Source organism: Cariama cristata, unplaced genomic scaffold (assembly GCF_000690535.1).
Source record: "Cariama cristata isolate BGI_N322 unplaced genomic scaffold, ASM69053v1 scaffold20301, whole genome shotgun sequence".
In the NCBI taxonomy this organism is placed as follows: Eukaryota; Metazoa; Chordata; class Aves; order Cariamiformes; family Cariamidae; genus Cariama; species Cariama cristata.
The window spans coordinates 5,598-31,986 of record NW_009600068.1 but is presented as its reverse complement, the minus strand read 5'-3'; the positions used below and the strand labels follow the sequence as shown (position 1 = coordinate 31,986).

The window sequence follows — 26,389 nt, the reverse complement described above, 5'->3', positions numbered from 1 at the left end:
AACTGTCAAATTACACTTTATTTGTATTGACAAGATAAGCGAAAGAAAGACTTTGTGTTCAGAGATACAAATTCATTATTTGCTGACAAAATGCTTATATACCCATGTTGGGTACTTCCACTTTCAAGAAAATATTGAGTGGATCTTTAATGGGCAATTCTTCTTTATCCTAGGATAAGGAAAAAGAATGCTCATGAAAATAATTTCATACAAAAATTTGTCACCTGCTTGCGGCTCAAATTGTACTGCTAAGTTCATGATTGGCAGCAAATAATTACATTTGGCCTCAAAGAAAAACATATGTAAAACTGTAAGATCATTAAATAATAAGCATTAGCAGCATACTCAAAATACTTCTTGTACAAAGAACATTGCACTTGAACATACACAAGCATTTACCCTTATTTACACATTAGAATTTGTATAGAACAGCAAGACTGATATATACAGAAAAATAGCAGAAACCTCAACAGCCCTAGACAACAGCTTATCTAGTGTTGACTCCTTAATTTTTCCATACAGTTTCCCAGGATGTCTCACGATTTTTTTCACTATATACTATTGCATAAAAAATAGACTTTACAAGAAGTTCAGTCCCTAATTAACACCAGAATATTTCTAAGTACTATTAAATGTTCACTGCACTGGGGAGCCAGGGAGTCCAGGTCAGCTCCTTAATAAAAAAGAGAACTTGAAAGATGCTATCTATTTAAACACTGTGCTTCACACCTTATAACAGACACTGAAATCACTTAGCTGTGCCGTGACTACCCAGTGAGTTCCAAAGGCAGCTCCCTACCACACAGGATCTCCCACTGTCTTGCAAGCAATGAAATTAATTTCTCCCTGCTTTCTGCACTTGGGATAAAGATGTACCACTGGATCTCTCTGCTCCTGCTGCTTTCTTGTTTAGCACTTCCCTTTGGGGCACTGTCAGTTTCTCCAAAGTGATCCAGTGTTAAATTCTGCATCAGATCGTGATTCTGAACATCATCAAATACAAATGTAAGGGCCTGTGGATATGTCTGATAACCCATAAGTACTCTATCTAAATCCCGGATTCGTCTTCCATCTGCAAGCTGATACTTATCTCTCTTTGGTGGTTCCTTAGCAAATTCAGGTAGTGGGTAACTGATATAATCTTCATCAAAGAGAAACAAATCAGAACTGGTTAATATAAGCGTTTTAGGCTGAAGCGAGCTAGTGTTTTGGGCAGATCCTTCAACACGATTTACTTGAAATGCCAAGACATACAGAAGGATGTTGAGGGACAGAAGATGAGTTAAACCATCCATCTTCTCTGCCACTAGAAAAGCAAGGTCTCCAATTTCCTCTTCATTTGGATAAATAAATTTTACTCTGCTAGAGTGAATCAGTTCATAATTCTCCATTTTTCCTGCAAGAAACATACATTATTATACTTCTATTTAGTACTAGACAATACTTTAACGTATTAGGATAAGCAACAACCTTTGACAGTTGGCTGCAGCTGGAAGAATTCAAGTTTTGTATCTATTCATATATGGTTTTACTTATATACAATATTGAAATAATTTTATTTGGATTGCAGACCTCTACTGGAGTCTCTCTTGCATTACCAACACACTTTTCTGCAAATTTCTAACCATGTAACTAGTTCAGGGCGACAGCAGAAGTAGTTAAAGGAAACACAGCTGGGTTCTCATAGCAGAGATTATCCACCTCCCTACTGGCTGACCTTCTCTGCCTCCTTCCCACTCCCCAGTTCTGAACTCACTGAAAGCATTATCAGATCACTGAACACAAACAAAATCCCTGCTTTTTAAACTTCTGCCATTTCTCTCTGCTTAAACAACAAAAAAGAAAAAGACGACTCTACATTAATTGCTTTTATACCCCTACTGGATGAGCACATTCTTCTGCTCCATGCTATGTTCTGGAGTGGCAGGAGGTGACACTGCAGTCCCTTACTCCCTATAAGTGAAGTGCTGAAATACAACATAGCAAAGCTTGAAGGAAGCATGGCTGCTTTTTTCACATAAAACAATTGGTCTAATAAAAGATATGACTTCCCATCAAATCTTGCACTTTCTGGGTTTACATAGTTTCTCCTTAGAACAGTAACAACAACAATCATTCTTCAGGAAAATGCCATTTTATTTCATGCCTTCAACTGGCTTCAGAATTCCAAGCAAAAGAGTTTCACCTGACATTGGAATTGAACCTAACACACCTTAAAAAAAAGTCTAGGTTTCACTTCAGCACATTCTCATGGAATGACAGGATTCTTTTACTTGACCAAGCAAGGAAAAATGTAATCTTCAAACTTTGTTACCTTCACAGTTCTTTGACGACTTACAAGACTTTATAGTTAGGCTGAAACTTGCAGTCGGAACTATATTGGCACACACCCCAAAATACTGTATAGGAAGGGCTGTTTCTGGTGGACTCAAGAAGCCACCAGTAACTTCACATGTGCAAGACTTAAATATAAACAATTCTGTTCAGAGAAGGCACAGGTAAAGACTAAAGTCAGGAAGTTTTGTTTAAGTATCAAATAGGAAACAACTGATGCATAAATTTCCCTCAAAAGAGTGTTTAATCAGTACACTTCAGATGATACCCTAAGTATGATGCCTAAATAACTCATGACATGTAGAAAAGACCACTTACCTGTGTTTTTACTCCCAAATTCAGAGTAAAAGTCTTTATCTACTGGTTCAGGTGAAGGTGTGCGTGCAAGCAATGACAGAACTGCCATAAGCTGCTGTATGAAGGTGTGAGTGTTGTAACTATCTCTTGTCAGGCAGGTGACTATATGATCTGCAGAGTATCCTGAAGAGAAGACAGAATATAAACCACTCAAATATCTATGTGGCATTAGCATAATTTCTTCAACCAATATGCAACTGTCATCAGAAAAGATTTCTTGCAAGGATTATTTCTCCTGAAGACATGCATCATTATTCAGCAAGCTTTCAAATCCTTGGAAAAGAATAACAGAATCCCTACAAATCCCTCAAAGAATAAAGAATATAATTTCTCTTGATTTAAAATGATGTACGCTTATGATTTAACTGTTCAAATATTACTGTATGGGTTCAACCTTATTATCATCTTATCATTACAATTTATCATACAGAAACAGCTGCCCTCAGATTTCTTTGTGAACTTGAAGTACTAGACCAGAAACTTTACCCATGTTATTTCCATCAAATTTTAAGTTGACATCATTACCTTTCATAAATTTTAAGGCCTCACTTTCCATCCAAAAAGTCAACCATTAACTACACATTTTGCAACATGGACAGTACTTTGATTTTACTCTTTACTGCAAGTCAAAGCCTCAGAACAAGAAAGTCTTTAGATTTCCCTTTATAATGTGCTGCTAAGACAGGAGAATTTTTAAAAGCACTCATGGGACCAATTAATTCATTGATATTAAGCTTCTCAGTTACCTCAATTACAGGATGTTGCAAGAGAGTATTTTCAGCCTACTGGTACAGCACCAGTGTTACACTAACTTAATTTCTTTTAAGAAAAAGAAGCAACAAAATAATATCCTCTTCCATTTCACTAATAAAATACAGGAATCCATCTAAGACAAGACTAAACAGACAAAACAGAATTGGAAAAACTTGAAGCATGAGATGTACTCACCAGTAATTCGGAAGTATTGGTCAAACAGGCCAACGTTCACTGACTGCAGGTCATTCAGTTTGAGCACAAAACAGCAAGAGAGGTGGAAAGAACTGTTTTCACAATCTGAGTTTTCTTTGTTCCAAAAATCTGTTGAAAAAGGATATACAATAAAAAAGTCAAAAGAAAAAAATGATTCTTCTTTCCATAAGCATAACTTTTATATTAAAAGTCTTAAATCTATATCACACTTGAAAGAAGAAATTAGGAAGAAAATGGGAATACTGGTAATAATTTCTCAAGCAACAAATACAATCAGATCTCCTTGTTAGCAGTGTTTCTTCAAGCAGCTACCACATCACAGATTTAAATCACCAGATGCATTAACAAACTACTTGCATGAACTGAATGCACACCAGGAGTTTCATTACCCTTCACTTACCATTTTGGTTATGAAAGGGCCTTTTGCTGCCCAGGTGATGCTAGGGACTATGAAATGACATCTGAGAAAAGCATGGATACAATCGCACATGAAAGGGTCTGTCTGAGCAGCAGTCGTGACTCAAGACCCTCTTTTTTGAACATAAAAGCCTCATGCAAGTAGTCTGCATACAGCAAACTCTGCCAACTTTGTCCCTCAACTAGGAGGTTCAAGTAAGAATGTCAACCGAAACTTAAACTGAAGACACACACACACAGAGGAATTAAGTTAGTAACCTTATCAAGGCATCAAAATAGCTATCTTACCTGACTGGTGCTCATCAGCATGAATGAAAGAATCATCCAACAGAAAGTAAATAGCTTTTGTTGAGAGAAGCACACAAGCCATCACTTCCACATTGGGAGTCTTGTAAAACAGAACTGAAGACCACATGAGATGTCTCAACTCTTCATTTTCCACCTAAGATGTAAATTGTATCTCAAATCACTTGCATACTTTATTTCAGATATTTTTGTCATCTTAGAGGCAACTTTAGACTACTAGAAATACAATTTCAAAATCTGAAGCATATGAACATGCTACAGTCAAAGAGCAGTTCACTTCAAAGCTGCTAAACATGGCAGCTTTGAGGTGAACACAGTAGCAGTCCACTGAAAACATCTTGTGTTTATATAAGAAAATTATTTTTCTGTTGTGGTCCAATTATTCCTTGTTTTCTGACCAAAACTAGCAAGAAAAACATCTAGTGCACAACAACAACTTTCTAGAACAGGCACTGCAGACTAAAATTTTAATCAAGTGAACACTGCCCTCCCAAGCCTCAGTAAGTCTATTGAGACTTCCAATGCTACTGAGGGGCTGGATTCAAAGATCCTTAAGAGATGACAGAAGCACAGCTTGCCACTACAGCTGCTGTTCCAACTAGGTATCTTCCCAGCTTCTAGCTTGATGAGCTTACTGCAAATCCTAAAATGAGTTATCTGCTTTCCTGATCAGCTTTTCCTGGTGCAAGAAGAAAAGCACAACTTATAAACTTGTGCTTAGTTACAAGATTTGGAAGTGAGTACATGAACAAAAAAGTCTCTATTTCTCAGTAAGCTTTGCAACTGACATTTGTACTCAGAACATAAAGATTTGTCACTCAAGAAGCAACATCATGAATGCAAGGTAAGATTTGTACTTTTAAATTTGACGCTCCCCACACAGACTATAAACTTAATTTCTGAAAAACAGATTTATCTGCTCATGTTTCTGGAGTACCTACACCCATGCACATGTGTTGTATTCATGCACCTATATTACACAGAAGAGTCAGAACACTTATTTACTGATTTAGCTAGAGAACATCACAAAATAATTCCACTCCGTTATTTTCATTTCTTTTCCCACTTTAAAGAAAAGAGAGGAAGATTCTTGGAGTAATCATACCTTCAAGACACACACTACTGTACACTCCTGTTTTGCATCAAGGATCCTGAAGGCAAAATATGCCTGGCAGAATCTCAAGCACTGTAGCAAGGAACCCAGAATGGAGTAACAAATAGGTTTTTGACCAAAATGCTTCCAGGTTTTGCAGAGCCTAACTCTTGTTTTTAAGTGTGATCAGGAAAGTTCTTTTTAAATACTGTCTAGTACTGAAAAGTCACAATGCATCTTTTTATACACCTGGGCTAGGTACAATACCTCTGCAACGTTGCCGTGGAAAAACTCAACTAAGGCATTTCCTTTCAGCCCAGCCACATACTGCAGAGATGCAGAAACATGAAGGTGAACAGGAATCTGGTTATCTTCCGTTATCTTCTGCATAAGAAATTCAGATGGATATAAAGATGACAGCATCAGGTGAGGTTTGCAAAAGCTAGATGAGATACAGAAAACACATCGTCAAAATCTAAGGAAATATACAGCTCTTCCCCTACAAGAATTAATACTTCATATTTCATTCAGAAATTAGAAATGAGTGACTTCTATTCTTAATAGTTTACTTCAAATGATTTATCTTGAGGATGGCTGTCAAACTGCCACGACCTTAGCCTGCAGGCATATGAAATAGGAAGTCTCCTTCCATAAGAAAACACATTCTATGTTGCAACAATAAAACAAAACAAACAAAAAGGTAGATAGCTACAGTTCAGGATAACCATTCATGCATACTACAGACTAGCAGAACAAAAAAGTACTCCAATGCTAGAGGTCCAAAACAATAACAATGACAACTGCAAACACACTGGCTAGGCCACATTAACTTCAGTACTGTGCAACAGATCTTTTATGGGAATTGTTACCTTGCTGACTGACCATGTCTGTTTGCCTCCACAACGTGATTTCTTACAGCATCTGATTTGCTCGAAGCTTTGAAAATAACAATGGTCTTAACATCCTGCAGGAGTGTCCTTAAAAGACTGTAGATTCTTAGGAAGTGAAATTTCTCATGAGGTAGAACAAACACTGCTGTAACAAATCTGTATCCAACAAGCAACTCCAGCACATGCCCATCCAAAAATGAACCCTTCTGCTGGATGGAACCATGAGTTGGATGCAACACAAGTGACGATAATGGAATCCTGTTCAGCTTAAATACACTTCCCAACTCTTCTGTGCCTACCCATTTACCTGGCAGTAAACTGAAATCCACCTTTACTATGTACAAATGCTGGAGTGTTAGAAGTATCCAACATGGATGGACCACACAGGGACCCTGGTCAGAAGATTTATACACTGAAGAATAAAGTGCAGAACACAAAACATTTTTTGACCATTCTTTGTTATTGCCAGCTGATTCTGGTTGATGCAAGATTTCCTGAACATTGGTTTTATTCCCATAAACAAGATATGTTGGAAAACAACCTTTTATTTCAACATCTTCTGCTGAAATGCAATTCAATTCCATAAGCTGACAGAGAAACTCTTGGAGGTTTGCTTTTCCACAGTACAACGTGGAGCTTGGTAACACTGATGTGTGGTGTTGAGTACAACATGTGTGTAAACAGGAATAAAAGTCTTGAAGATTCTGGGAGTCTGAAACAATAAACAAGCAGTTGTCACTGTTTCTCAGCTTCAGGGTTAAACAGATTTCCGGCACAAGAAAGCCAAATTCTGTTAGATCAGTATATGGAAAACACAGCATTAATTTCAAGGCAGAGGGGATGTGCCGGCAATTTCCTCTCAATTCCTGATGAGGAATCTCAAACACAGCTAGCATATCATCAGTCAAAACCAAACAGGAAGCAAACTGCCTGAGTCCTTTATGAATGTGAATAGAAAAACTCCAGAGAATTTTGACTACGTCCACACTCTCCACTGCTTTGTTGTCAGATGATCGAGTATCTGAAGTAGTGCTGAACTCAAAAGTCTGATCTCCTTCATGAAGTCCCATTTCAAAATACCCATCTTCTTTGTCTGTGGTTCCAGACTCACCCAGAGGGCTTCCTTTATTCTCTGTAAAGGAGGGAGGCGATCTCTGCACAGCCTGCACTATCAAGGCAGAAAGGTGCTGGATAAAATCTTGGTTTGTAGCAGTGTATGACATACAATTAAAAGGCAAGATGACGGTGTTACAGGGGTCAGGCACCGCGCAGTGTTCTTCCTCTGAACGATCCAAACTTCAAGAGATAATAAGCCACAGTAAGTACAAGCTTGAGTTTAAACACCAGTCATAGTTACCTGCAATTCATGGTGCTGCTTCTCAGAACTTTGAGGTTTACTTTTGTTACTACAGTTAAGTCGCTACTTTTGTAAAACATCTTTGTACTGCCCAAAGCCGTTGATTTTAAAGGCTGTTAAATAGGTAATTTTATAGAAAGTAAAAACTAAAATGTTTAAGTCATATTCCATCCCCAATAAGCATATCCTTACAAGTTAAAGCACTTTACAATACAGTTAACTGTATTGTATGACATTGATTTTGGTTCAAAAAATCCCAGAGGCAGCATACAATGAATGAGACTGTTTTGCTTTAAAGGCTGGGATTAAAATGCAGAATCTGCTTTTATTACCCTAAAAGCTAACAAGGATTTAAACCAGAACTTAGATATTTAGCTTACCACATATGATGACCACTTCCATACTCTTCGCATGAATCAGATGGAGAAGCAGGTGCCTAAGGAGAAGAAAACATCAGGAAGCTATCAACTACTTACAGCTGCTGTTGGACTTCAGCACTTGAGCATACATGAAAAGCAAAGTTAAGGTTGGCTGTCACTTTTTAAAGCTAGCCAGCTCCACACAAAGTCCTGACTGCTGTATTCATGTGCAGCTGAACAGCTGTCCTTTGAGGACTCTGAAACACTATGTTTACTTCAGGTTGGGCATTCAATTAAGGCAGGAAGAGAATGAACTTTGCTGCTGACTTGAGAACAGATCCAACCTGTGACCCATAGACATTTCAGCACACTACAAATTTTTACTGAAGTGAGGCAAAAAGGTAAAGGTAAACTACACTGGTAGCAAAGGAAGAGATTCCCCTAACTCTTGCTGTCTTATTCCTTGAAGCCAAGCATATGAAGAGTGTTTCCAATGCAACAAATGAAACCACAATACAGAAGTTAGCAAACAGCAGGAGTTTGAAGGAGACAAATTAAGGCTGTTTTATTCACAGAGAGGATTCTTCCACTCTACTAGCAAGAGAGTTGCCTTCCAAAAACTGATATTGTAATAAGATAAGATAGAAGTCTTACACTCACTATCTAAGTGGATATTAAATGATGTGATGCTACTACTGGGTAAACTTCTCACAGTCATGACAGTGACAACAATTCTCTGCAACTCTGGTAAACTTGTATTGCACATTTAATTTACACAGTGGACCAACCCCTTGACTCAAATTTGGGGCTACCTCCTTCTCCATTATAATAGCTCTGAGAATAAAAAACACTTTGCTATGGATTACTATGATAACAGAAGTTTAGTATCAGAAATAAGCTTGCAAAAACACTTTTAAACACTCCGTAACATAAACTGAAGGATTGCAATTACCCGATTTTTAAATCTGGAGTCTGGCGTTTCAAAGCATCTCTGGGGAACTGTATGGTCTGTAGGAGTCAAACCACCGGATTGCAAAAAACTGCTTGCTAGGACTGTTTCTTCACAAATTATTTCTAGAACAAATATAAACAGCTCTTAAAAATCACTGAAGTAAAACCAAAATGAATGCCTAATACTATCTGCCAAACAAGTGGAATTAAAATTGTATAATCAAGATCTGATCATAAATCATTCAAGCTAAAGGATATCTTCACATTAACAGCCAGGGTAAAACAAAAGCAGGCAGAATTTTAGTCTAATTACAGAATTATCCTTAACTGCACTGAAAATTGCATTATAGACTGCTAAAGCTCCTTTTTCAAGCTAACAATCAATTTAAAACTCAAAATCTGGTGTAAGAATTCTTCATGATTTAGTTTTAACAGAACTAGCCAGTTCTGTTAATACTAACCCTTACTTTTACCAAAACATTGCCAGGCTGGCAAAAACACAGCAGAGCACTCTTTGTAATCTTCATAGCATTCTCTCAAATTTCTGTAGGCTTCAAGTGAACAAGTATAATATCTGTGTAAAACCTTCAACCAGACTCAGAAGGTCTGGTCCCTCAAATGACAAGACAATTATCTCACCTCATTCAGATCCTTTCTGAAGGGTTCAAAGCTGAATCATCAGCAAAAACTTATCATGAGCGCATATAAGCCAACATTCTCAGGGACATGTGACTTTTTTCCTGTTTGATATTCACAGTATCCCACTGACCCAGAGCAAATCAATTTTCAGTATTACTGCTGAGCCAGCCAGCTCAAGTATACAAGTGTGCAAATAAACAACAGAATTACAGTGTGGATATGTTTCTGGCTTGAGCATAAAAACTCCTGCACATATCTTTCTGGATTGACAGTAAAGTTTAGTAGATTACATCAAACCATCTCATAGTCAGAGGAAACACAAGAGGTATTTATTACTTAAACAAAATACTGTGTTAGCAAGAAGGAAACAAATTGACAGGAAAAACAGAACATGACAGCATTATTTTTGGTTTACTGTTTCCTATATAAATATTTAATCTTTTTCCATAAGCCATTTGCCAATGACATTTAATTTGAATAATATGTTACGGAAACAGATGGTGTCTAGAAAAACTGCAGAGAAAGCAATTCATAGAAATAGCATATCAGGAAATTAATTCCATTTTTCATGATTTAAAGTCTAACAGTGAAACTAATTGCCGAGCGTATTTCAATTTTTTTAAAAAAGGATTTCTCAAAAATCAGTATTTTGAAAACAACCCTTGACAGCTAGATATGTAGCAAATAATTTCTATTGTTAAAGATGAGAAATAGCCTGCCCTAGTCTTCATTTTCCCACTATTTATAGAAGCCTTCCCCAAGATTCTACTAAAGGAATCTTACAGAAAAGGGCTACAGTAAATAAACCTTGACTTTTACACAAGTCTTTCTAGAAAACTCCCAAGTACTTCAGAAAAAGATCTAATTTTTTCCTCCGAAGACTCATTTGCTCCTAAACATTTACTGTAATAGAAAAAGACTATTGACTAATAACTTTTAAACAGTCAGCGATTGCTAGCATGCATGTTTACAGTCAGTCCTGTACAAAATTGCAGGTTGTTACACAGACAAAACTGTCTCAATCCTGTAATTTAAATGCTTAATACTTTAAAGCAAGTATTGACTTCATTTCGGAAAAACTGGCATTTTACCTGCAGATGGAAAGTGATCTAGAAGGGCTACAAAAGTACATGAAGTACATAAATAGCAACTAATTCTGTATCTATGTTGTCTGTCCTTTAAATCAAATGCTGTCAGAACAACTTCATTTTTGTAGAGTGAACTAAAAAACCTCTACTGATTGTGCAGAAATCACAGCAATGTGATTCAAAAACCAAGCTTTTCAAGCATCTTTCTCTCCCCATCCATCAATTTATTGGAAAGAGTAAGTTGTTCCACCCCAAATTATTGAGAATATAATCCCTGCTCTTTTAAGTGGTTATGAAGTCTTCTCCCACTACCTGTATCCTACTGCACTTCAAGTTTTCAATGAGGCAAAAGTCAGAAAAAAAAGTATCTTTATCTCTTCTTCTCAGTCACAAATGACTATTAACATAAATGTCTTACAAGCTCCTGCAAAAGATAAAAAGTTCTTCTAAGTTCCTAATGCAACCGGCATACTTATTTGAAACATACAGTAAAAATAATTTTCAGGTAAGGTTAGCAGGTGCTGCAGAGAACAACAGATGTGCTGAAATCACAGGCTCAGCCAGAACACTAATCCCACAACTGTCTTTTACTCATCTCCTTTTTATATCCTTCTGATTTGACAGAAATACAGCTCTTGCAAAAAAGCAGTAATGGAATATATGCTGCTTGAGCTCACATTTTGCAGATCAAGAACAGGTAAAGAAGCAATTTTAAAACATGTCTATATATGCCATGGTTTTCCATTAAGGCATGTAGCTAAACTAGGAAGAGATATATAGTCCTGTGCTAGTGATTTCTGCAGGATGATGCAGTAAAAGAAATCCTGTACCCAAACTTCCACTACAGTGAATTAACACTATGGTGAACAACAGGTTGGTTTTGCTGATTCACATACATACAACTTCCTCTTTCCAAGACAATACTAGCAGGTCTTTCTGCTTTGTCTTAATAAGCCCTATATCCATGCACATAATATTCATGTATATCAATGCAGCTTAGAAAAGCAGAACCAAGAGGCTCAGCCCAGCAGCACGATACATACATGATTACCTTGGCTGGAGCTGACAGGACGAGGCAGAGAGGGAGAGGAAGGACGAACAGTAAGAGAAGAACAGTTTGATTTGGAGCTGGCAGCAGTGAGCCTGGAGTCCTCACTGATCTAATAAAGAAAGTATGCAGTGATTAAAGAAAAAAACCTAAATACACAGGACATATTAGATCCTGAACCAAAATAAATCTACACAAGCTTTCCCAATTTTAGTAAAAGGAAAGTTAGTGCCAGCATTTTTTTTATTGAGAGGAGGGGAGGGGGAATGGTCACATCCTCTGAAGTTTCTATTTTCACACTAAGTAGAATTCCACTAAGAATTCATTTAGAGAAGTCATTCTGATCCCTGACTAATCACTGTATTGACAAACCTAGCAGCAAGTTTCACAAACCACAGAAGAATGAAAACAGGATTTCTACACTGTAGGGACAGATCAGGTTCTGATAAGTTTATGACCAAAACAAGACTAACCAACTCCACAGCACACAGACATACAAGAGAAGGCAAGTAGGATTCAGATTTCTGATTCTTTCCCACTGCTGAATACTCAAGAAGAAAGTTTGGGAAAGTCATTTCAGTACTCTGCAACATAAGCAGTAAAAATCACACCTCTACAACACTTGCGTAAGGTGTAAAATATGCCTGTTAAGGTCAGCTGCATAGTCATTGTGTACACCAAGTCATTTTATCTTATCCTCCCACTTCCCCTCTCCCAAGCCAGCACAAAAAGGAAGGTCAGATAATTACTGAAGCTACATTGAAAACTAAATAGGAAAAAGAGGCAACATTAAAAGTTCACATGACATTAAAGCACAAAAATCATAAAAACTTTAATGCTAAGGAAAGTTTAATGAATTCTGCTTAGATCCAATTTGTAGAAGGCTTTTTGCAAACTTCTTTTGTACACAGCATATTCTACTCCTCTCAGCACCAAACTCACCTTTTTATCAGAGTTGCTCAGTTTGTATTTCACCTCCTTTGCTTTTTGAATAGCTTTTAGCACTTCCACAGTGTCTAGTTCCTTTTCTGTGGTAACAACGTTATCCAAACAAACCTAAAAAAATGTTAAAACATCTAAAAATATTGAAAACAAGGCAGCTCTGCAGTTTATTTTTATTAATGTAATAATCAAAAATTATCTCAGCTTAATGCAAACTACGTGCATCTTTGTAACCATTACACAAAACCTATTATCACATTAGATCTTGCTCTAACATTATATGAATTTAATGCAAACTCAGAAATGCTTGGTATGCTTAATACCCTTCTAAGCACAACTCTGTTTCAGTAGTAACATACTGTTACCCAATAAAAACAGCGTAAACTTTCATTTAGATCCAGGAGCACAGTCGAATAACATTAATATGGTTTCATTCACCAAAGACTTTCTCCAACGCACACTAAAATCTCATTAGGTTTTCAGAACATTCATGCTACTTTCCTCACCAAGCTTTAAAAAAAAGATTTTTTCAAATGCCAGCTTCAAAGGAAGAAGTGCACCATGGCTTACCTCTGAGGCCCTGTCCCCAAACTGAGCAAGTACTTTGGTCCGGTAATCAGGGATGATGCTCAACGGATTGCTGGATAAGACCACCTTTTCTAAGCATGGGAGGTTTCCTATATTTTTTACTTCATCAATCTGAAAGTTTTTGAATAAAAGAATGAATACAGATTGGCTAAATGAAAATGACCATACAGACTGAGCGTTTCATGTATAAATTGCATACATATGATAACCAGGAAAAAATCACTACAGCCACTTTTATTTATTTGCAGTTTCACCTACCAAAAGAAATTGCTTGTGATCTAAAGTACAATTCAATCCGACACTGATAATCAACAGTTACCTGTTCTATCTTGTTGTTGCTCAGATCCAAGTTGACTAATGAGTACAGTTTGTTAAGACCACACAGCCTTTCCAGTTGATTTCCTGCTAAATTCAGAGTTTTGATGTTTCCCAGTTTTGTGTGAACACCTTCCAGTGATGTAAGCTTGTTGTAGGACAAGTCCAGGTGAACAAGGTTATAAAGATGCTACAAAAGCACAGAAAATCCATGTCATACACCAATTCATTAAAATTAAACAATATCAAAGACATTGTATTATAGCTCGATCATTTTCTGTGTAATAGCGTTTTCCTGCTGGACACTGCCTCGCAAGAAAAACATGACACGAAATTTTTCATTACATAGATTCAAGCTTGTAGAAAGGGCACTTCCTCAACAGCATTTTTACCAACCCACAGATACAGCTGGCAGTGAATTTAGTTAAGAACCAAATGTTGCATGTCGATACTGGCAAAGAAATGAAAATATCCAGAGCAAGCAAGAAATGCACCATTAAAAGAGTACTTGATGTTGTGAAGGATAAGCTATTTGGGCTTAAACTATTCTCCATGAAGAAGATGAGCAACAAAATTCTGAAGCAAGAAAACCTGTGTTCTAAGGTCTTGTGCAGTCTGGAAAAAAATCACCTTCAAAAGCATCACTTACCTGTAAATTTTCTACCAGAGACACCCCATTGTGACTCAAATCCAGGAATTCAATCTTTGGAATTAATTTCTAGAAAAGGAGAAAAAAATGCATGTTACATGCATTTTGGCTTATAAATTGGGCCATACTTCCTTCACTATCAGCTCACCAACAAGCAAAGGAAAGGTATCATCCAATGCACAGTCCCTCTTCTCAGCTTCTAGCATTAAAAAAAGCATTCCGTATGACCTACTGCAACAAGAGTTGAATCTTGCTCTTAAGAAAACCAGGTTACTCTGAGGAACATGGTTAACTTTTAATTTGAAACCTGGTTTCTCACTGAAGACAAGTAAGTTGCTCCCAGTTCAGCCCCATTAACTATAGATCAAACTCATTAACAGGTGTTTCCATCTTATCAAACAAGCATATCTATGTTACACAGAAACCTAGATAGAGACAATAGTACCAAAAACCAGAATAAATTGAGTGATTTGCTTCCGTGTTTTTATTATACTAGTGAAGCATTAGAAGGTCACTCAAATCTCTTGAAAACGCACTTTAGCCCAGAAAGCCTTTTGTCTTTGGAGCACTCAAACCTTGAACTTGATGTTGAATTTTGATATCAACGTATTTGCATCTGCTTTATTTTGGTTGTAAATCTCACCAATGATTTGCCTTGTAGTTAAGGCCTGGACTCAGACCTGAAGAACCTCAAGTCTGTACCACAAAAACATCTGAACAAGAAAACTGCAGTCCAAGTCCATGATCTCTAGCTGAGTTACAGACATAACTATTCCCTGCTTCACAAGAGTAGTTCAAATAAAAAATTATGTTCATATTTGACACATGTTCATGATGAATGCTAAATTTTTTTCTTCATGATTTACAAAATGTAATTCTGAAGTACTGGCAAAATACTCCAAATTGTTTTCACGCCCTTCATACTGTTTTCATGTCAAGAAGGCTGCCAGCAAGCCACACGTTTTCAAATATGCAGGAAGCTTCAGCCTTGATAATACTGCAAAGTTGAGCCCAAGAGGTTTTTTAATTTTTTTTTAAAAAAAAACAAGTGGCCTAAGGCCAATGCAAACAATAAAAGTATGTTTCAAAAAGTCAGCATTCACAGAAGTGTTGCTTACAGAGCACAGAATGACAAACTTTTCTTTAGCAAAGAAAATACTGAAGTAGTAAAAGAAAAAAAAATCTCCTAAGCATTCACTTGGGTAGCTAATCAACACAAAGTGCGTGCAATGAAAACCTTTCAGAAAAAAGATACATAAAGCAAATGCAAAGTCCCTGCTGTGTAGTCTGCCACAGATCAGTCATACTTTTTTCCACAAATGAAAAAATATTTCTTACCACTGAATCATCAATTTGAGAGATGTTATTGTGACTCATATCCAAAGTCGTTAAAGTTCTCCAAGTTGGGATAACTGCTGTCACTGGACAACTTGAAGTTGCATCCTCTGGCTCCCACTGATCAAACTCAGAGGCCTCAGGCACTAAGATTTCCTATTTAAGACAAGTACATTAAAATATTATGCTTATATCTTCAGTAAAAGCTAACAGTTTTGAAAACAATCCAAACAACCTTATGTAAGTATGGAAGATTCCTAAGCTTGATAATCACCTAGATTAAAGTTCTAAGTCTTAAGATGTGAGCTGACTGGGTCAGAATTACTTTAGATCTAGAGGGAGGGAGTTCCAACACTAGCAGCCGATCCAAATTGGGGAATGTGGAGGAACAATAGAGGGACTGTGAAAATTACACTACTGGATATCCCTTGCCAAATCAAAGCCCAGAGAAAAGAATAAGACATATGCATTCAGTTTGTGATGAAAAACACATACATTCCAATAAAAGCATCAGAAACATCCCTGTGAGGGGACACATGTAAATACTTCCTCCACTTAAAGCTGAGATTCTGAAAGGTTAGAAAACCCTTTCAGTTCCACGGCTCTAAAAGCAGAACCTGCAAAAGGCAGTACAGAAAAGTACGTGGATTCTAAATGGGTATTTCCACAATCTGCACGTTATTTTTGCATGTGCTTTGAACACTGAGCAGAAGTAGGAACTCACTCTTACCTTCATTGATGTTGCCGAAAATCGAACACTCATTGTGGCCAGAGCATTTTTTGACGAAGTCAGCCCTTTGATAAGCTTTCCCCCACAATGGTTGATCTATTTAAAAAAATTATGTTAGAAAGTCAGAAATGCGAGAACAGACAAATGAGACATGGAAGAGGCAGCTAAAAGCTTCAATAGCAGATTCTCCACCAATTTGTAAAGTTGTTGCAGCACTCCCTTAAAATCTCCTGAGATTATCAAGTCAGAAATACCAACACTTGGTAAAGCTAAAGCAAGAAATTAGAGACAGAACTCCAGAAAAGTGAAATTCAAACATCTATTTGAACAAAGCTTCTTCTCCATTGACTTTCTACCTGCACCATGTACTCTTCTCCGTGAAACTGCCCAGTTTAATAGGGCACAGTATTTCAACTGTTGCCAAAAAGAGAGGTATCTCAAGCTATGGCCCTACCTGCAGACAGTTTTATTTAGGTATCATACATTCTTTGTTGTAAATAAGAAAAAAGAAACACCTAGGAAGTGAGGATACTAATTCTAAGCATTTAATACACTAGTGAGCTAATTACGCAGACTAACTTTCAAATTACAAAGTCTTCTTTCTGTAGCTCAATTTGAAACACCACCACCAAAGGTCTGCTACAGCCTCTGTTCAGCAACCAGGTCCTTCTCCGTAGATCATGACACATATTGTGCAACCACAACTGGCACATTTGCTGGTATATCAGGAAAACCACGCTAAAAAGAGACACAGAGTTCCTGCCACCCTTGAAAAAATTCTTTCCAGATTACCACGGTTAATTTTTGGACAGTGTTTACTACTAGATGAAAATGTCAGTTTGGTGCCAGTCAATTCAAAACTTTCCATGAAAATACAATTACAGAAGTCTTCAAGACCAAAAGCCTTTTTTTTCCCCCCACATTAAGCAAAGCTCCGCCTGAAACTATCCATGCCTACAGGAAAGAGGAAAATTGATATTATTCTGCAACATCCTCTCTGCAGTATGTTAGACTCCACCACTCTTCAGTCCACTGTAGTTTCTTTCCCACATTAAAAACGTCAATAAATCACTGACTTCAGAAATCCACTTCAGTTCCTAACCAACTCAGTCTCTCATATCAACAAAATAGTGTTCATGCACAAGAAAAGGTGCGGCATCCACCAAAAGTGGACACAGTACAGACTGCAAGACAAAATCTGCTATCCTCTCTGGAAAGATCTGAAGTGGTCAGGAAAGTATTTTGTAAAATACTCCCTGAACAACTTCTACTGGAAACCCTGTCACTCACACTGAAAGTAGACCAATGAAAAAATTCTGCAAATTATCAAGAAGAACTATACCCAAAAGTGTACTTTCACAAGCAAATTTAATGTCAGGATATTTTCACAAATATTTGATGCTTTCCAAATGAAAAGGACTTTGTAATAAGAGATCTCATTATAATCCATCTGTTAGATCTTCAAGGCAATGGAAAGCCACCCTGTTTTAGGTTTTGGCATCCTTATTTCCAAGACTTCAGAAAAAAGCAGCATTATTTCACAAATGAAACAGTCCTTCTAAACATTGCACTCCCCAGTTCTAGCACCAAATCAAAGCATACAACTACCAATTGAGAGATATGCAGCAGACCTGGCATTTGCAGAGCCTCCATAAAATTATGAGCAGTATCTCAGTCATACCTCTATTTGATGAAGAGATTTGAAAATTGACAGATCAAAAGGCAAGAGATGCTCCTGAATGTTACTGGTTCCGAAAGGTCCCCCTGTTCCAGTGACCTAGCAATGAACATTTAAGAGCAGAGTTAGTGCACATAATCCAACTTGCCTGCATTTCAGATAGTCTTACATAGGCAATATTACAAATACAGTAGCTTGGAAAGACAAAGTTCCAACCAATTTTTTAAGTATGGAATGATACATGAAACTTGCAGGGAAAAAAAATGTTAGTTGCTCCAGCCAAGTGCACTGAACTTGAACTGCCACCTTGTGCTTGTATTTTGTAGCACATGGGGTACCATAAGCAAGACTGACCAAGGCTTCATTCTCAGCTCACCAAGCCAGAGTCACATTCAATAAAAACACCTTCCTTGAAACATCTGGATCCTCCAAGACAGAACTGTCTTCAGTTCCACTACAGGGGATGAAGGTCAAGGCATTAACAAGATGGATTTGAAGAAAACAGACATTGGTGCACATCTAATAAAAATGCACCTAATATTTCCATATGGTCACTGGATTCTGGCCTCAGACCATGTCAGCAAGCATACGATTTCTTTTATGTTTGCTGTGAATATAATTTTGGGAGAAATCTCTAAGGTTTTTGTCTGGTCTTGTATGATCTTATAAGCTCTGAAGGTGCCCACTCACAAGAATTCAGAAGGAAGAGAAATTCTGAAGATGGGTATTTTCCTAAAAAATATGCTCTTCTCCAGCCATAGAATACTCTGTTCAGAGGATTGTATACACACGGAGAATGGCAAAGGCAACTGAAGATCCACAGGAATACCAGTACAGCTGTGGTTTTGCTTTCGCAACTTCCTGATTCCTCCAGTGAAGCATCCTCCCAACCCACCTCTTTGTTTCCCCTTTGCACACACCACACAGTTAAAAGGCAGCTCTTCATGTAATAAAGGGGCTAAAAAGTAAAGCTGTAGCAAGTAGTGTTAAAAAACATTACTCAAGAAAAGTCTTTCCAATTCACTTATTTGGCAGGAAAAAACCAAATTGGCTCCAGACAAAAATGATCTGTTCTGAGGTCATTTTATATTTATTCTGAAATGCTATTTTAGCTAGAAATTCAGGGCCATCTCATCTATGGAACTGAGATTTTTGCTAGGGTTTTTTTTAACTTTCAGATACAGTCAAAGGTGAGAAATGAGACAGGATTTATATATACATGCATGTATGCATATGTTCACATATACACCGGCTTACCAGAGTGCCTGCAAAGAATGCAGGGTTGAAGAAAATAGTATTTATCTATCTCCCCATTCCTACTAGCACCCAGTAAGATTCTGTGGCTGCATCTCTACAGAAAGCACTGCTGAAGAGACCACATCACACAGGAGAATCAACATCTTTCTTAGAGAACTATACATATATTGAAGGTTCGCAGAATAAACACCTGTTTAACATTGACTTCTAAATGCCTGCAGGTGTTTACTATCAGTAAAGTTCTTGTGCATTCAAACTAGACTCCAAAAGTATGCTAAGAATCATGTCAGTCTGGTAGAAACAACATTTCCAGTATTTGTGCAAGCATAGCTCACCTTTAAATACTTCAGTCTACACGTGAAATCTAGAATATGACCTAGATCTGTTTTGGCATCTCCATTAACACATGTAGGCTTCCCCTGTAGCAACTGTTGAGTGACAGCATATAACTGCAAAGGTCTGATGGTAAAAACTTCTCCAGCCATTAACAACTGCTCTCCTGAAAAAGAGAGTATTGATGGTATTAAACACAATGCAGCAATAGTTACAGAAGAATAAATGGTACGTTGAAGATCTAAAATTAGAGATTAAATGTTTGTCATTTATACTCTAAGGTCACAATTGAGGTATCAAAACAATGTCCTTTTTCACCACTTTAAACTAGAATGGCTGAACTTAGATTATTTTTTTTTTTAATAAACATCAGAATAATCTAGGTGTTCCAATGGGCACTCTCAAACAATCCTGAAGCTCCTAATGCAACTAATGACAAATTTCCCTCAATCTTAACAGGACTGGAATCAAAGTTAATTTATATAATGTAAGAGCTACTAAACTTTTTCAAAGATACTCCTAAGTTCTACAGCAGTTAGGACTTATTCAAATCAGAAAAAACAGCACCTGCCATCTAAAAAACAGACCTTACATCTTCTCCTATGCTGCCTAACTGCAGAATTGCAGCAAATACGTTTTCTTGGAGAGTATGAGGACTTTCACCACACTAATACCAATGCAAACTTCCAGAACAGGAAACGCATTATCTGATAATGTATTTACAATCCCATTTCGTTCTAGGAACAGTAGGTAACAGCATCCAAAAGCCTCTCTGAAGGCACCATAAGAGTCAAAGTGGACTACAGCAGTCAGAATACACACAAGTGGAATTAATATCTTTCTCCTCTTCCTTTTCACAGAATCACAGAACAGTCAGGGTTGGAAGGGACCTCTGGAGATCATCTAGTCCAACCCGCTGCCAAAGCAGGTTGCACAGGATTGTGTCCAGGTGGGTTCTGAATATCTCCAGAGAAGGAGACTCTACAACCTCTCTGGGCAGTCTGTTCCAGCGCTCTGTCACCCTCAAAACATAGAAGTTCTTCCTCATATTAAGATGAAACTTCCCGTGTTTCAGTTTGTGCCCATTGCTTCTTTATCCGTCACTGGACACCACTGAGAAGAGTCTGGCCCCATCCTCTTGACATCCACCCTTAAGGTATTTATAAGGATTGATGAGATCCTCTCTCAGTCTTCTGTTCTCCAGGCTGAACAGACGCAGTTCCCTCAGCCTTTCCTCATAAGAGAAATTCCTCAGTTCCCTCATCTTTGTTGCCCTCCACTGGACTCTCTCCAGTAGTTCTCTGGTTTTTGAACTAGGGAGCCTAGAACTGGGCACAGTATTCCAGATGTGGCCTCACCAGGGCAGTGGAGGGGGAGGATAACTCTTCTAGTGACATCAGTTTGACTCCATGGACAAGACAGCATCAGCTTTCATGATAAGCAGAGTTCTCAGAAATGCTCTGAATAAAATTCCCTTTAGCTTCAGTGGGAGCAAGTCCAAGAGTCCACCTGCACATTACTGAAAGGCTACACTAATATACTGTAGTCAGACACCAATGACTCCGGTATCAGTGAGACTGCAGGCACTACAAAGTCAGGAAAGGTTTCTTCAGGAGCTTCCTTCAAATGTTCCAAAGTTTGCTGAGTGGACTCTCTGAAGTGGCTTCACCTAAAGTTAACTTTGTGCCAGAACAATCTGAAATGTCATGCTGAAACATGCTTCACCTATCACCCCAGACAACTGAAGTTATACAGTAGCATCTAGCATGTCCTTCAAAACAAAATTAGCATAGGTTAATCATTTCACATGCCCCCTGCTGTTAATAGATCAGTTAGAGCTGTTGCAGTTACAGTAAGTGCATTTCATTTTCATCTGCCAGCTTCAGAAAAGCACATCCTTTAATTAACTGACCAGAAAATCTGTTTCCTGAATTCTGGAATAACAATATTACATATGCCAAAGTGGTCTCTTGCATTTAACACGCTGTATCACGACCCACCGACACAAAATAAACTACCTCAGAGGTTACACGAAAACATACCAAGACAGAAAGCTTAACAAAAGCTTCTGATGACCAGTACCACATCCTGTCCTTTCACGACAGACTAGTAGATCCTTTTCAAAACCTAAATTCACCAATTTCTCTGTTTTGTTTCCATAAGTAGCTGCACAACTGTTAAAGCTCCTCACAAAATGCAGCTTGAACCAAAGGGAAAATAGCAAGAAAAAAGTGAAGAAGGGGAAGAAAAAGTCTCACAGTCTGATAGGGAAAATTCAGATCTCTCCTTGTCTGGATATTAAATATCACAGGTACATGAATGCATGCACATAGAGGAAACCATTCCCAGCCAAATTCTTGCAAGTTCTTTACCTTTGTGGAAGAGCTCTTCAGCCAAAGCAGCAGTGATCCCATTGATCTCCTGCAAAGAATAAACCATTGTAATCGAGTGTTATTTACATACTTATGGTTCATATTTTTCAATTGGACCTTTGCTGGTCTCCCTTTTTTGCTGTAGTACAAGACTTTTTTTAAACAGAAATCAACTGTGATTGTGTCTTATGGATTTCTTTGTAACTTGAAAATACTTAATAAAAATGACCTCAAATTAATTAATTTCATGATTTTCACTTCCAAGACAGAAGATACTGAACTACATTTAAGTAATCACATCCTGTATATATTAGAAAAGGGCAACAGCAACTATTACTAGCCATCATTAGCCCAACTTGAAGAAAGCTCCGTTTTGAAGGAACTATTACAAGTATAGGGTTCAAATTCTAACATTAAGACCAGCCTAATGCATCAAGCACTCAACATTTTCTAGGAATACCACTAATACACAGAAAACTTTAGATTAACAGGTCTACAGGGAAGAAGAGATATATAAAAAGTAATTAGTCTTCTGGACTTCAACTCTATTATGCTTGCTGCAGAGTAATTCAAAAGCCCCTTTTCCCATACTCCATCTTTTACACCCTCCTGGACCTACCCAGGAGCTCAATCTCCATTCCAGGCACTGACAGTTCCAGGAGGAAAGAAAAAGGCCAAAACCTCTCGATTGAGAGATTTGTTTTTTCTAAATCTGAATGTGCACAAAGATCAGTACAAGTATTTCCCTTCTGGGCATGCTTCTCTCCACAAAGAGCAAATGCTCTGTGGAAGTCTAGAAATAGTTCCAAGCATTTCCAACAGTTCTCTCTCAATGACCCACAAAAAAAGACCCCACTATTTGTGCTAGTGAAGCTTCCCCTAGACACACGCATCTCATTTTAAGGTAGCTGCAAAGGATAAACAGATATTATGGATGATCACAAAATTAATATTTGATGAGTTTACTTTGCTGACAAATCCCTCATGATTCATAACAACTGAATAAATCCACAGGACATCTGCAGCAGAGAGTTCAGCTCATTTGATGAGGCAAGCATTTTAGAAAAGCACATTCTTAGTATAACTGAAACCCCACTCACTGAGGATGAACAAAGCCTCCACACTAGTTTTGAGAACAACAAGCTGGAAGCTGCATTCCAAACAAAATTCAACAAATTCTGATTCTCATTTGAATAAGTCATTTACACCCACCTGGCATGCACAGACTTAACTAAAAACTATACTCTCTATCCCTTTTGTCATCTGGGAGACAGCGCAGAATTTTCTATATTTACAATTGAAAAAAGATTATGACTTGTTCAGTGACAGGCAAAAAAAGCAACTCTATCCCTCTGTCAGATCTAAAGAGACCTTTGTCTTAGCTCTACTCATATGCATCAATCCCACAGAAGTCTATTGTTTGCAAGTGTCTCTGAACACCAGTTTGCGAGTACTCAATTCTTCTCTTGCAAAAGCTTCTATCTGTAAGTTAACAAAGCAAATCTTCTAAAATGACAAAGTGTAAGACAGTGCAACAAAATAAGCATCCCCATATCACTGCAGACATCCTATTCGATGTCAAAGTAAAAATAATGTTGTACATTGCTGTCACGTGCAATTGCTTTTCTTTGCTACGCTGTACCTGGCTTTTCCCTGTGACACGTAAAGGCTTCACAGTGGGTTTAATGTATTTATGGTAGGTATTTCTACTCCATTTAGTTCTATTAACCTGGAAAATAAAATTAAATAATCCCTACTGGAAATACTACAAATAAGAATAGACAAAAAAATATTGCAGCCTGCCTAACTGAGGCAATATCAGGGATTATAATGTCCCAAGCATGCACATGGGCTGTCTGGTAACATAGATATTTTAAAAGATCAAAGTTCTGCAGGAAGGTCATTTTCCAGTAGAATTGCTGTGGTAAATATTTAGCTTGTCTGCTGAATAACTAACATTTTTAATGTAAAAAGTACTCTGAAGTTTCCAAGCAAAGCCAATTGAGTTTATACCTCAAGACAGACTCCTCTAAAGCAAAGAAATGCAGATTAAGCAACAACTTTGCTCTTAATACACAAGTGCAGTATAGAAACAGGGAAACATTCATATCCAAATAATTCTAGGTCTTCGGAAAAGTAAAAAAGGATGAACACTATAGCAAAAGGAAAAAAAAATAGTCTAACTGAAGAACAAGAGAAGGACTAGGAAGAACTTCTGCCTGCCAAAAAACCTTTGTTGAAGTTACAGCATGGAAACATTAATGAAACAGATATTTGAGACACAGTAGCCAGAGAACAGAAAAATTATGAAACTTCCTGATGGTCACGAAATTTGCTCCATCTGAACAGATTTGTCCCTACATCATATCACACAATTTTTAATACATTTAAAACCTCTAACTCATTTTAGGGGGCTTGATTGACAAACTAGTGTTTCTCACTCAAAGCTGCAAGGCAACAGCAACACTATGAAGTAAATCTTCTACAGTTTATCTAAGCCAAAGTAAAGTCTCACCAGGACAATTATGTTCATGTAACAATTAAAACAGGTTTTTCTTTGTTGCTAAGGCTTAATTAACACACCTGATGGACCACTTGTGACTCATTTCTGAAGCCTTTCTATGAAACCATGAAGGGCCATCTCAGCACATCCCACCCCAAAGCAATTACTGCTCCTCCTTTCCATTGAGTTCTCCAGTGTATTTTCCTCTTTATGAAGCTCATTCTCCCCCTTACAACATGATGCCATACTGCAAAAAAGTCTAATTATACACAAGAGATGAATGAACAAATTGCAATCTGAACATGAAAGCAAGCCATCACTTCTTACTTCAAGCATCTTTTACCGTAACATTCTGTCTGCTGGCTGGAGGTATTTCTCCAGAGGCCACTCCATCAGCGTGCTGTTCTTGGAGAAGCGTCATTTTTCTTCATTTGGGCTACTGGAAACTGTTTCAGTGTGAACCACAGCTCTAACCATTAACCACTAAGTAGGGCTGTGCGTGGATCAATTATGCAATGTTCCTTCGGAGAGCTAGCACTATTGATTTCAGCCTAACAACCAATTCAGCTTCAGATTTATTCTCAGCTTCCAACTATCCTGCCAACACTTATTTTCTCCCCTTAAGAGTCCGTACCCACACTGATTCCCAGCACAGTACCTACTGCAACAAAAAAGTGGCATCAAAAATCTTAAAAATATGCTTTGCTTGTTACATTGTGCAAAATGCTGAAAAATAGCAGTTTCAGCTATTTTATGAAGATTCCATACAAGTCCCCCCAAGTCTGAGACATCAGGAAAGACACTCAAGCCTCCAATCACATGCTAAAACATAACTTACATATAAATGAAAGTGTAGAAAGTGTGACAAAACTTTTGGAGCAGTAACAGGGAACTTTACTAGCAGGGTTTGCAGGTAGACCTCTAATTCCTTTTGTCTTTTCTCCACAAGGCTTTTGGAATTTTTTCCAATAATCTTCTTCGGAGGTAACAGATTTTTATCTATTTTCTTTTCTGAAACAAGCTGAAAGACAAAGGTCAGTTACTAACCAACTCACCATCTGAACTTGCACAAAAGATACAACAGAACACATTAAGAACATGTTGCCTAATCCTGGTAAGATCCAAAAATAAAATTATTTCAGTAAATTTGGCTATTGACTTTACAGTATTAGGTATTTTCAGAAAGAAGATTTTATCATAAAATGATGAGAAGTTAAACAATAGTGTTTTTTGAGAAAATCACTCAGTACCACATGGCAGAATGTTAACTAAGGTGATGAAACAACAGAATAACTGCTGCATTTGAGAAAGCAGACCATTCTAGAACATAGTGGACATTCCCTCATTTTCACTTGCTGTTTTTAATCAGCACTGGTTAGTAATTACCCCATGCTACTGTGTAAGGACGGTTTTATCATCCACCCCACCCAGAAGAGCATCTTCGCTCCAAACCTGCTTTTGGTTACCAGATCAGCTGATCATGAACATCTCTCTTGTTAATGACTCTAGCCTGAACTCCACTCTTTCTGATAGAAGCTTCTATCCAAGGTTAAAGTTGCCCAGGCCAACCTCCCCCAGTTCAGGAAAGGAATGCAACAGGGGCAAGCAATATTGTTCATACAAAAAGGATTTAGTCTGCAGTTCAGATGGTATCTTTTAGATATTCTTGCTCTTTATTGAGGAAAAAATTTATGTCCCACACAACAGAACTACACAAACTGTACAATGCTTTTTAAGAGACCAAGGTCCCAGTTTTAATATCCTTACCTTTTCATGTAGGTCATGGAAATCACTATAACGATGTTTGACTGTCCACTGATGATTGCCAACACTGACCTGAATAATGTATACCTGAAAGGAAGAAATTAAAGTAAGGGAA

General features: G+C 37.6%; 1 protein-coding gene across 1 annotated transcript; it reads right to left on the bottom strand.

The window, feature by feature from the left end:
- NISCH (nischarin) lies at positions 1–26,389 on the bottom strand (the record flags this gene model as incomplete). The annotated part of the gene is made up of 20 exons (XM_009709920.1): positions 1–1,396; positions 2,653–2,814; positions 3,640–3,768; positions 4,366–4,519; positions 5,744–5,918; positions 6,346–7,662; positions 8,104–8,159; positions 9,035–9,156; positions 11,812–11,920; positions 12,751–12,864; positions 13,321–13,449; positions 13,658–13,843; positions 14,303–14,371; positions 15,641–15,793; positions 16,368–16,463; positions 18,049–18,144; positions 19,638–19,801; positions 22,008–22,056; positions 25,349–25,531; positions 26,278–26,389. Coding segments are annotated over 20 exons (4,204 nt in total), but the record flags the coding sequence as incomplete, so codon positions are not given.